This window comes from Aethalodelphis obliquidens, unplaced genomic scaffold (assembly GCF_003676395.1).
Source record: "Aethalodelphis obliquidens isolate GAN/ISIS:26980383/991018 unplaced genomic scaffold, ASM367639v1 scaffold369, whole genome shotgun sequence".
NCBI classification, from domain to species: Eukaryota; Metazoa; Chordata; class Mammalia; order Artiodactyla; family Delphinidae; genus Aethalodelphis; species Aethalodelphis obliquidens.
In genome coordinates, this window is record NW_020838283.1 from 10,829 (window position 1) to 22,220 (window position 11,392).

The window sequence follows — 11,392 nt, forward strand, 5'->3', positions numbered from 1 at the left end:
CAGTGTAACTCTTGAATGCTGTGAAATAAGCCAGGATTCAGACTGCAAGCCAACCAGCCTGTTTATTATTTAAAACGTTTTTGTGGGGGGTGGGGGTGGGGGGTGGGCTTCTGGGTAGAGGCTGAGCGGCAGGGTGTGTGTAATTAATTCGGTTGATTTGGGACGGGATCTTGTCTTGACCATGTGAGTTGTATTGTAGGGGTCCAGGAGGGCCCTGGGGTCCAGTCGTCTGTCCCATTGTACTTGTACCTAACCGCTTCAAGAATGGTGAAATAAACTTTGAAACCCCTACTTGGACTGGCCGGTCCTTTCGTCGGGAACCTCGCGTGGCCTTTGAAGAACCGAGTTATCTGGCCGCTGGGTCGAGAGAGGCTGGCCCTGGGAGGGAGGGGCGGGTCCGGAGGAGCCGGGGCGGAGCTTCCCAAGGCTTTGAGCCGAAGCTTGGGGCGAAAACACCGGCTCCCGCGCTTTCGATTCTGCTTTGCAGGCGTTTCTGTCGCTGCGGTCGCCCGGGGGTAAGGCGATTCCTTAGAATCGATTCCTTAGAAAGAAGGGACCCTCCTTCCCTTCTTTCCCTTTGGCATGCACGGGCCCAGGCCCCTTCTGTGCCTCCTCCTAGCCCAACACGCAGGTTCCAAGCTCTGCTAACGGCCTCCCGGGGTGTGTGGTGGGACTGAAAATCCTCCTTCATTGAATTCCTAGCCTCTCAGTCCGCTCCGACCCCGCAGCCCATGGCCGAGCCCCAGAGTAAGGCGTGAAAGCTCTGGGGAGGCCAGGGTCGCCACTCCCCACCTCCTCCAACGCGGTGCAGTCGGTCCCCAGGACTCTCCGGGAAGGAGACTGGTGGCCCCCTGGAGCCACCCTGCCTTACAGGCCCTCCTCCCCAAAGACGTACTCCAGCAATCTCTAGCCCTCTTGCAGCTGAGAGGAGCCCAGGATCTCAGGCCTAAACCAGGTGAGGCTCCCTTTATTTTAAACCTCAGACCTAAGCCAGGTGAGGCCTCCTTTATTTTAAGCCCAGAAGGTCTGAGTGGGGCTCACCTTGCCCACTCATTTGCCACCAGTCTTTTGGGAAGGATCTGGAGTTCACTGTGACTCGTCCTAGTGAAGGACTGACCCTGAAATTGCTACCACCCTCGCTCAAACATTCTTTCCCACCCCGACTCAGAACGCAAGCGGAAGAGGTTTATGCTCCCTTCTACAATCATTTTAGGGTTCTTAGCCCCACCTGTGGCCAGCCTAGCCGCCTTTTTCTTTTCTTGTCCCAAAGAATCCCTGCCTTCCTATTACGCCAGCACCTGTCCAGGCTCAGGAATGGAAACTTTCCTTCCACACCCAGGCTGGAGACCTCGGGCATTTCTGCCCGGGTGCTCTAGAGACACGTTCAGAGTCGTCTTGTCGCAGAGGATGAAGGGGCTCCCCTGGCTGCTGCCCCCATGACCTATCTAACTTCCTTCCCTTGCAGTGAATGACAGCTCAGCAGCTTTTCCAGAACAAAATTAAGCGCTCTGCCTTTCACTTACGAAAGTCCCTTAAAGTGAAATAACTTCTGCTTTGCTTTTCCCTCTTGTAGGCCGATTGAGCTCTCCCTACAATAAAAACAAAAACAACAAAGAGTTGCAATGCATTGAGATTCCCGATCCAGGAGTCGTGTGTAGCTGCTCGAATTCCCACCCCCTCACTGGCTTAGGCTCGAGCTTGCTGAAAGCGTGGTGGGGCTTCTTGCCAATCTCAAGAGCCTAAAACCAGAGGGACACCCGGCATCGGTGCTGACTGGACTTTGTTCTTCTCTCATCAGTGAAAAACACCCCTGAACGATGGGTGAGACGCTCTCCCAGCTGGGCTCTCGGGAGGATGAGAACAAGTCGATGCTGCCCTCCGGCCCAGCCTGTGGCAGCGAGGCTGCCAGCTACTCCAGCACCACCAGCAGCAAGCCTTCTTGTTCCTGTGCGCCTTGTGAAAGGGCTGCTGGCGGCAGCTTTGCGACTTGTCCCACCTGCCAGGGCAGTGGGGAGATCCCTCGAGGTGAGTGGCCCCAGGCTCTGGAAGTAGCCCGGGCTCCAGGAAAAGCTCTTAGCAGCCAGCTGGCCAGTGCCAGGCCCCTCTGAGTCTCCTTGGATGGGGTTGGGTCTCCCAGCTCCTAGTCCCTGAGTTTCAGGGCTAGCCAGGGAGATGCTGACCCTCCCTGGGCTCGCTGCAGAGACCCCCTCCTGCCCTGGTGGTACCGCCCGAACCCAGGGGATTCCCAGCCTCTCTGCTCTCTTAGCAGCACTGCCTTCGGATGCAGGAAGTTACAGTGACGTCTCCAAAGAAATTGGGCTTCTCGGATTTGTGGTGACGTGCAGGAATGCTCCACACCTGTTAATGAAACTCTCGCCTCCGTTCTAGAGCTGGCAAAGCCAAGCTGCCAGCAGCCCGGTGTCCCCAGTCAGTCCTGCTCTGAGGCAGAGGTGGCGTGCTTCTGACACTGTGGGACGGAGGGGTGCTGCTGGCAGGCTGGCACAGGGAACACTTGTCATGGACACTTCTCGGCCCTCCCTCTCACCCTCTTTCTACAGAACTAGAGAAGCAGCTGGTGGCCCTCATCCCCTATGGGGACCAGAGGCTGAAGCCCAGGCACACGTAAGCCCCTCTTCCTATCCCAGCTCTGTAGGCGTTGCCCCTGGGGGCTCTTCCTCTTTGTCTCCCAAATCCCCCTTCCCACCCCCCCCAGCTTTTCTCCATGGGTTCTCCCCCAGAGAGCCTGAGCCTCACTGGCCTCAGACGTATTAGCTCCCTGTTTCCAAGGATTTTCCTAGTTTAAGAAGCTCGGGGCACAGCAGATGCCACCTGAGGCCTCTTGGTGTCCTGAGCACCGCTGCCTCCAAGAGGCAAGGCTCCCTCTTGACTCTGCAAGTCCTTCCAGGAGGGAGGGAGTGGCTGTGGTTGCTGTTGGTTTGGGAAAGTGATTTTTCCTAAGAACTTCCTTGGCTACGGCAGCTCAGACCTGCTTGTTCTTTTCCCCATAGAGATGGGAAACCAGCTGCTCTCTGTTCTGGGACACTTGAGAACCTCAGAGGAGGCAGCCCTGAGTTTCACTGGGGGGCCCATGACCCTGTTTGTCATCTGGGTCCTTTGACATAGATCCCTGCAACCTCCTCCCAGGGTCCTCAGCTTCCGTGGGGGAGCCCACCACCCAACCTGCCCCCACCAGTGCACCAGAAGCCGAATCTGGCAGTGCCCCTTAGGAAATGCTAACAAGGTGCTCTCTCTCTAATGTATATCTCAATTTTGAACTAGATGGACAGATGATGTCTTGTTCTGAATATGAATATGAAAATTCAGAACTGTCAAAATTCACATGGGCTTACTTCTTCCAGTGAGAATAGCTAGCGTTGGTTGAGCCTTGGCTATGTGCCAGGGCCAGGGATGGGTGCCTTTTCATGCATTAGCCCATAACAGATGGTATGAGGTAGGTACCGTTACCCCCGTTTTATAGACAAGGAAACGGAGGCTTAGGGCGGTTAGGCGGGTTGTTCAGAGTTGCTGGGCCAGTGGCTAACACAGAACTGGGAATGGAAGCCAGGCTGCCAGCCTCTCAGTCCGGTGCTCCTACCCACCCTGGGCCACCTCTGAGCCAGGTTGGTCCTCCGCATCTGGGGAGCTAAGTGTACAGTTGTGTGTGTGTGTTGGGGTGGGGGCTCGGAGGAGAGCCTTACGTAGAGAGAAGAGTGTCTGAACGCCCCCGGCCCAGGCAGCCTTGGTGTCCAGACTTCTCCACTCCTCTACCCCGGGTCCTGTTCTCCCACAGGAAGCTCTCCGTGTTCCTGGCAGTGTTCATCTGCCTGGTGACCTCCTCCCTCATCGTCTTTTTCCTGTTTCCCCGGACTATCGCCGTGCAGCCTGTAGGCCTCAACTCCTCCACGGTGACCGTTGGCGAGGCCGACATCCACCTCAATATAACGGTGGGTGGGTGCCTGCGCCCCTGGGCTCCGACCCCACCTTCCTGGCAACACTCCTCTGTACAGCCCTTGTCCGGTGTGCTCACCCCGGGCATCGGTAGCCGGGGATCTTATGGCAGCCAGAGGATGTCGGGAGCCTAGGGAGAAGCAGGAGCAACCATGAGCCCCCCAACAGACCGTGCAGGATTGGAACAGTGAGGGGTTAGAATTGACGCCAGAGCCGTAGATCACTGGGTGCAGTCGGGGTGGTGTGCCTGAGACTCCCCGGGTGGGCAGGACTGAACAGAGAGAGCCTTGCAGGGTGAGACTGGATTTTGAGCCAGCTTAATGTCTCAGTTAAAGGCGACCCCTCGCCGCTAAGAGCCCCTCCGAGGGGCTCCTGGCACTGGGCCTCGGCAGCTGAGGCCCGCGTTGGGGGTGGGGCTCAATCAGGCTGCGGGGTTTTGAAACTGTTCGACTTCTTGCCGAGGATGGTGCTACCCTAACCCCTTCCTTTCCCTGTCTTGCTCGCCAGAATATCTTGAGCATCTCCAATAACAACTACTACCCCATCGCCGTGACCCAGCTGACCATTGAGGTTCTGCACCTGTCCCTCGTGGTGGGGCAGGTCTCCGACAGCCTTCTCCTCCACGTCGGCCCTTTGGCCAGTGAGCAGGTGACTCCCTCTTGCTGGCCAGACCTGCCCACAGGTGTGTGGACGCAGGTGGCTGGAGTTGGGGCTAACCCTATACCCATTTGGTTGACAGATGTTGTATACGGTAGCCAACAGGATATGGGATGAAAACACATAGTGAGTAGCCCTTGATCAATCCCTTCTCCCTTAGCCTCTGTCCTGATTGGAAACCCAGGTCGAATTCCCACCAGATGTTCTGATTGCTTAGCAGACCCTGCAGTCAGCACGTGGCCTGCACTCTGTGGCCAAGACTGCAGTGTACAAGCATTCAGGGTCCCCAGCCTCTGCCTGTTTGGACCTGGACTGGAATGAAACCCAGCCTAGAATCTGGTTCACACTTAACGCTATATGACCTTAGGCTCTTCAGCCTGACTCACCGTCTTCTACTAAGGGAGAGGCCAGCCCGTGCCTGGGCCAAACCAGTGGGGTTTGGAGGAGCGATATTGCAGCAGGGGCGACATGCTCACCTTGGGCAGAGGGAGGGGGAAGGGGTGGGGGCGGCATGTGGGGCCCCTGATGGAAAGGAGGCCGGGGGGGGTGCTGGGACGGCAGGTCTCCTCCGAGCTGTCCGACAGGCTGCTCAGTGTGTGAAACGTGGGCCCAGGTTCTCTGTCTCTCTCTCTCTCTCTCTGTCTCTCTCAGCAAGATCTGTACCTGGCTGAAAATCAAAGTCCACCATGTGCTTCTGCACATCCAGTAAGTAGGGCTTGGAGCCCTGGTACCCTCTCCCACTTCTGCCCCCCGTGGGGGGAGAGTCATCGCAGCGAATCCCGTGAGTCTGTGTCGGCTCTTGGCAGTAGCAGATCCAGCCCCTCCCCTAAGGCCCACCTTAGGAGCCACTGACGTGACAGGCACAGATCTGCCCAGAACCCGGTGGGGGGGTGGGGGGCAGCTGTCCCAGGTGCCTCGGCAGAGTGGGGAGCAGAAGGAAGGGCCGGGTCTGGTCTGAGGAAGCCAGCCCTCCCCAGAGAGCAGAGCAGGGCCAGGGCTTTCCTCTTCTTCCCAGACCCTTGTGGTGTGGAGGAGTAAAGACAGTGAAGCGCAGACCTAGGGTGGCGGGAGCTCTCCAGCCGCCATCTTACTCCTTTCCTCTGCCGCCACCAGGTCTCTCCCCTGGCCTCCCTACTTCCTTCTCTCACTCCTACCCCAACTGCATATCCTTAGATCGGTGGACGTGGAAGCTGGGTAGGGCCAAGGCTCAAGTTCTGTAATCTTCAAAATAAAACTGGTGTGGGTTTTTTGGGGAAAAAAAAAGCCCTGTTTCCTCTCCAGGGGCACCCTGACCTGTTCCTACCTGAGCCATTCAGAGCAGCTGGTCTTCCAGAGCTACGAATATGTGGACTGCCGGGGAAACGCATCCAAGCCCCACTTGCTGGTCCCTCGCCCGCCGTGACCTGTCTGCTGTCGTCGAGCTGCGGGCACCTGCCGGCCTGGTCTGTATCTCCCACCACTCCATGGCACCCAATAGGACGAGAGTGACTCTGCCGAAGGAAAAGCCCTGCTTTATCATACCCTCCCCCTGTTCACCCCCAGCAGAGGAAGCTTTCTGTGGACGTTAACTTCATACGCACACGCACACGCACACACACCCTCACGCCCTCTCTGATTTCCACAGGAATGGAAGCTTGGTTCTTCTAGAAGCCAGCACCAGATATTCCCCTTGGTCTGTCTTGAGGAAAGTCTGACCTGACGTTTCCTCAGAGCTGCCTCAGCGGCACGGAGTGGCACCCACACTGTCTGTGCTGAGCACCTTGGTTGCCCAGCTCGTCCAGGGAAGACCTTTGTCCTGCCTGAATGTGGAGAAAGCTTTCATTTTGTCTGGCTTTTAATACATGGATCCTTTCCAAGTTCTCCACCTGGTAATGAGAAGGTGACTTGGGGGACAGCCAGTGTTGTCCCCAGGGCCTTTTAGGGAACCGTAGATGCTCTCCTATGCCGCCCTGCTTTGGTCGTGTGACAGAGTGATGGTGATGGCCTGCTTCGAGAACGCCTGGTACCTTGTCTCCCCACCCCACCCATCTGACAGCAAGATTGGCCAAGGCCCTTTGGCTCCGCAGCCTTCCTGGTTAGACTGTCTGGGTCCCCAGGAAGTCAGAGCTGTTCTGCAGCTAAAGCTTCTCTCCCGAAAAGAGTTTTATCGTTCTCTTCAGAGCAGGAACCAAAGTGGGAGGGGAGGGGAGGGGAGGGGAGGGAAGGAAAGGGAAGGGAGGCACCGGGCACCCCCCTGGGCCTGCACAGGAAAAACAGAGACAAAGCCAGAGTCATTTTAAAAGGTTTTTATTGAAGGAGGCCACAAGCCTGAGCCCACGTGAGGGGACACAGGCAGGTCAAACGGTGGGCGCAGCCGCCCTCCCGCTGAAAACCTGCAGAGGTGAGGCCGGACTGCTGGGTCCCGCTGCACCCCTGGCCTAGTCCCAGGGCGCCCTCTGCTCCCAGAGGCCTCTGCTCTCCTTTGGGCGCTGACAGTATGGAGCTGCCTATCAGTCGGGACTGGTCCAGGCCGTCGCCTCTTTGCTGTCACTCAGATGAGAAGCCCCAGGCAAACCCCAGGTTCTTTAGGCGAGCAGGAATTGTGTTTGCTCACTAAAGGCGGTTACCGGTTTCCGTCACTCAGACAGGCAGAGAGGTGAGCTTGAGTAGCAGGGAAAGCTGAGGTTGCAGTAGGAAGGGCGGAGAAGGGCACGTGGGGCCAGAACCTGTTGAGGAGCCGGCCGGGGGGATGAGGGGAAGGAAGGAGTTCGTGCTGTCCGCACGCTTTCACGCCTGGGTAACTGGCGTCGAGGTGGTGCTGGTAAGAGCACGGAAGTCCACGGGGGCCAGGCTGGAGCTCACGCTGGGTGGAGTTCGCCAAATGTAATGGATTTATATTGGAGTCAATCAGCTGTGCTTAACCGTGTTTAAGGAAGGAAAATAAAAGGCTCCTGTGAGTGGGAAGGGAGCCGGTGGACGCTCCCCATCTCACAGCCTGTTTCTTAATATCCAAGTGGGCATCAAGGTCTCTTCCCCAGTCCCTGAGCCCCTCGAGAACACGCCCGGCCTCTCTGCCTTCTGGGAGACCGCTCCCAGGAGCTCGCTCGCTCCCCTTCCCTCGTTGTGTGTCTCTGAGCCCCTCCCAACTTTAATGCTCCTGTTCTGTGCGCCCCCCGCTCCTTCGCTTCCCCCAACTGCTCCTCTCAGGAAACACTGCAGAGAGGCTCCTTCAGTCTCACCCAAAGGTGAGACGCTACAGTGAAAGGACCCAGGCATCCCCCTCACCAGTCAAGAGTGGCAGAGGGAGCAGGGCTGGGGGACCCCAGGTGTCAGTTTCAGGAAGAGGTGAGGCGGCTGCCTGGGGCCTCCAGAGCCTCTGGGTTGTCTCTGCTACGTGGAAAGGCTGAGACCCAGGGAGGAAGAGGCCTGTGGATTTGGTGGGGGCGGGGGGCGAGTCCCCTCTTCCCAAGGTCAGGTGTCCTGTGCCTGAGGCTACAGTCCTCCTTTCCTCCGAGTTCTTTCTCTCCATCCCTTCCAACCACCCTCCGTTCAACAGCGGAGTGCCCACCGTGGACCAGGCACGACACTGGACTTGGGGGGGGCCCTGCGTGCCACTTCTTCCTGATGCTGCCCAAGGTCCCAGGTCTGCTCTGGTGTGATGCCACCCACGCTTCCCCAGGTGCATCTCGATAAGCATCGGCCAGGAGGAAGGGCTGGTGGCTCCAGCGAGAGTCGTAAACCTGAGCCCCCAACAGGCTGTGATATCACTGCTAAGTAAGGGCCAGTAGTGGAGCTGTAGAGCTGGGGGGCCCAAGGCCAAGTTCTCCCGTTGGCTTTGCCTGGAGAAGCAAGGAATCGCCCTCCACTGTCTTCTCGCACCCTCTCCATCCTCTTCGTGGGTCTTCCTGGCCCCTCCCCCTCACCTCTGTCTCACGGAGCCCAGCCAGTCTCTTGAGTCTTTGCAGGAAGAAATCACACGTGATTCCCAGCTAGCCTCCCCTACCAGAGTGGATCAGGAGGGCTTGGCTTTTGAAGTGGAGATGCTGCTGGGAGGTAGGAAGACGGGGCTGCTCATCTGATGTTTGCTGATGGCCGGCCAGTGGGGTCTCGGGGGTCTGTCTCTGAATCACCACTGCTGGATGTAGTTCGTTGACTGAGAAGAGGGAGAGACAGGAGGCAGAACAGGTTAGTTAGCAGCTCCCGGGCCTGCTGGTTTGAGAACATTGTCTTAAGGCCTCTGAAGCCCGAGTAATCAAAGTGAGATGATGCAGCAGCCCAGTCCTCGTCTTAAAGGGCCGGGATCAGGTTCTCCCATCCTTTGCGCCTGAGTCAGAGACAAACAAAAAAAAATGCTTCTTTCCAAAGCGTATCCTGTTTCATGTAATTCTCAAGACTCTCAAAAAAGCGTCTTCCTGGGTTTGACAGTCTACAACGAGCCAGGCCGTAAGCCAAGTGCTTTGGATGCTTTCCCTTTTAATTCAGTGCTCGTGACACCTCTGTGGAGGAGGTGGGGTATTATCAGTCTCATTTTACGGGTGGGGCAGCTGAGGCTCAGAGATCTGAGTCGTGCTACCGGAGAGTGGTGATCCTGACGGAGACCACAAGCCCTGACTTCACGTCTCACCGTCCTCCCGCTGCAGCTGGCTCCACCCCATCCGCGTTTCAAACGGCCCCCTTGATTTTGCTTCTCTGGCACCCGTCCTATCTTTCCAACTAGATCGTCAGCTCCTTCACCTATACTGAGTGCTGAGCAACAGGGCCTACAGAGACATCTTTATGGGGGCGTGGAGGGGAGGAACGGGCCATCCAGAAGTGACGGAATAACTTCAGTCCCCTCTCCCGATTCCCGCCGAGGAAGCCTTTCTAGACTCCACCTGCACTAACACGCGAGCGCGGGCAGACACGCAGCCAAACCGTAGCTGCCGCTCACACTCTGAGTCCGTCTCACCGTGAATCGTGGGTACTTGATGTGTGTATCTGGGCTACATTTCCCGAAACCTGATGATGAAACGAAGCACACGTCACTCAGCTGGCAGTTCCTGAGAATGGCACGTGCCACAGCCGGACTCTTTACCACGTTTCTGGGGGGGCAGGCCAAGGCCCCTAGCTGGGGCAAGGCAAAGTCCCAGCCCCCGCTGAGCATTCTCCACTAGGAAGCCGACCGGGGCTTCCCTGTTCCAGACCCCCCAGGGCTCAGGATATCCGTTGCTAAGCCTACACCTCCTGCCCCACCCTCTGGCCGCCCCGAGCCGACCCCGACTCCGACCCCGACCCCGTCTGTCACCCTCACCCTGGAGAAGGGACTGACCACTTCTGAGCCACGCTCTGCGGAAGTCAGCGGGTTTCTCTGCAGCTCTCGCTTGGTGCAAATCCACTCAGAGAGTGTGACCGCCCCCACCCCCAAGTAAAGGTGAAAGGTGCCGGGGAGGGTCAAAGGGTGGGGTGACAGATGTGGCTTCTGGACTATAGCCCGGGGCTCTCTCCTCACCATCTCCCTCTCCCGGGCATGTCACTCACCTGCACCTTGAGGGTTCATCACCCGTCCTTGGAATCTGTCCTTGTGGGCGCCTGGCCTTTGGGAATCCTGGAGAATGTACCGGGAGGTGCGCTCAGTAAGAGGGTCCTGGGCATTTTGTGGCTTTGGCTGAGGCGGCGGCGGCGGCGGCCGCTCGGGTACCTGCGGAGGCTGCGGCTGCGCGGGTGGCGACCGTGATGGCGCCGGCGGTGGCTGCGACTCCCGCGGCGACTCCCGAGATGGCTGGGTTCTTTTTTCAGATTGCCGTTTCTCTTCTTGGAGTTTCTTCAGTTCCTGTCAAGAAGCCACCCGCAAGTGGCATCCTCCTCCCTCCCCACCCAGTCACGCCCCCCTGCCGGAGACACTGAGGGGAGCAAGGCAAGGGAATCCAGAGGTGGAGGCGGCTGGAGGGTCTCTGTTCCCTGGAGTTGGAGGCTGAGGCTGGGGCCTGAGCTCTCTCCCCTCACCCACCCACGCCCAAGGACTGTTTCTGTAGCAACAGTACGCCCCCCCCCCCCCCCCCCCCCCCCCCCCCCCCCCGGAAAAACCCCCCCCCCCCCCCCCCCGCACAGCCCCCTGCCCAGGAAACAGCCGCCTCGGGCCACCTACCTCCGCGCACTGAAAATCGTTTGCAGTGCCGGAGGGTAAAGAATAATCTCTTGCACATGCTCTGAAACAGCACTGCCCAGTGGAAGTATAACGAGGGCCATGTATCATTTAAAATGCTCTGTTAGCCACGTAACAGAGTAAGAAGAAATAGGTGAAACTGGGTATAATGATACATTTTATTCAACCCAATACAGCCAAAACGTAAAACCGATATGAAAATATTAATGAGGTAGTTTATAGTCTTTGTTTTTGTATTAAGTCTTCAAAACCCAGAGGGCATTTTATACTCAGCAGCACATCTGAATTTAGACACTGCATTTTGATTTAAAATATTTAGAGTTCAGATAATTTACAGTCGAAAAAGTAGGTTCACATATCCACGTTGTTCCAAACATACTTAAAAGTGTTTCGGTAGGTAAAACGAAAATTTGTCTTAAAGAGTATATTTAAATAAATTAGATGTATGTAACGTTTAAAATGCAGGTCCTCGGTCTCACTAGCCACGTCTCAAGGGCTATAGCACACAGGCTGGTGGCCGCCCTACTGGACAGAGCAGCTTTAAAACCTCCCGAGCCTGACGCTTCAATCCCACGTTGAGGCCTCGGCCTAGTACAACAGCAAAGCTGAGTCACCCCAATACACACACACACACACACACACACACACACACACACACACACACAC

The 11,392-nt window shown here is 57.2% G+C and overlaps 2 protein-coding genes across 4 annotated transcripts; one reads left to right on the forward strand and one right to left on the reverse strand.

Annotated features, from left to right (window-relative positions):
• The first annotated feature begins 420 nt into the window (after positions 1 to 420).
• Positions 421 to 6,466, forward strand: LOC113616704 (transmembrane protein 106A-like). Of its 3 annotated transcripts, none has more exons than XM_027100105.1 (8): positions 421 to 515; positions 1,574 to 1,712; positions 1,799 to 2,025; positions 2,559 to 2,622; positions 3,791 to 3,944; positions 4,456 to 4,630; positions 5,261 to 5,310; positions 5,887 to 6,466. In XM_027100105.1, exons 3-8 carry the CDS (start codon positions 1,818 to 1,820, stop codon positions 6,091 to 6,093), a joined length of 858 nt encoding a protein of 285 aa, XP_026955906.1. In that variant the 5' UTR covers positions 421 to 515; positions 1,574 to 1,712; positions 1,799 to 1,817; the 3' UTR covers positions 6,094 to 6,466. The 3 variants fall into 3 exon arrangements, with proteins under 3 accessions (XP_026955906.1, XP_026955907.1, XP_026955904.1); XM_027100106.1 differs by lacking the exon at positions 1,574 to 1,712 and adding an exon at positions 4,688 to 4,731 and having other exon boundaries at positions 457 to 515; positions 4,456 to 4,596; positions 5,257 to 5,310; XM_027100103.1 differs by lacking the exon at positions 1,574 to 1,712 and having other exon boundaries at positions 457 to 515.
• A 1,975-nt stretch (positions 6,467 to 8,441) lies between these two features.
• On the reverse strand, positions 8,442 to 10,393 carry CCDC200 (coiled-coil domain containing 200; the record flags this gene model as incomplete). The annotated part of the gene is made up of 2 exons (XM_027100108.1): positions 8,442 to 8,737; positions 10,102 to 10,393. Coding segments are annotated over 2 exons (456 nt in total), but the record flags the coding sequence as incomplete, so codon positions are not given.
• Positions 10,394 to 11,392: the final 999 nt, after the last annotated feature.

Excerpts from the sequence above, each read along its gene's own strand:
- LOC113616704 (XM_027100105.1), top strand. The coding sequence starts at position 1,818 with ATGGGTGAGACGCTCTCCCAGCTGGGCTCTCGGGAGGATGAGAACAAG. Across the intron at positions 2,623-3,790 it reads AGGCTGAAGCCCAGGCACAC|GAAGCTCTCCGTGTTCCTGG; the intron begins GTAAGCCCCTCT and ends GTTCTCCCACAG. Across the intron at positions 3,945-4,455 it reads ACATCCACCTCAATATAACG|AATATCTTGAGCATCTCCAA; the intron begins GTGGGTGGGTGC and ends CTTGCTCGCCAG.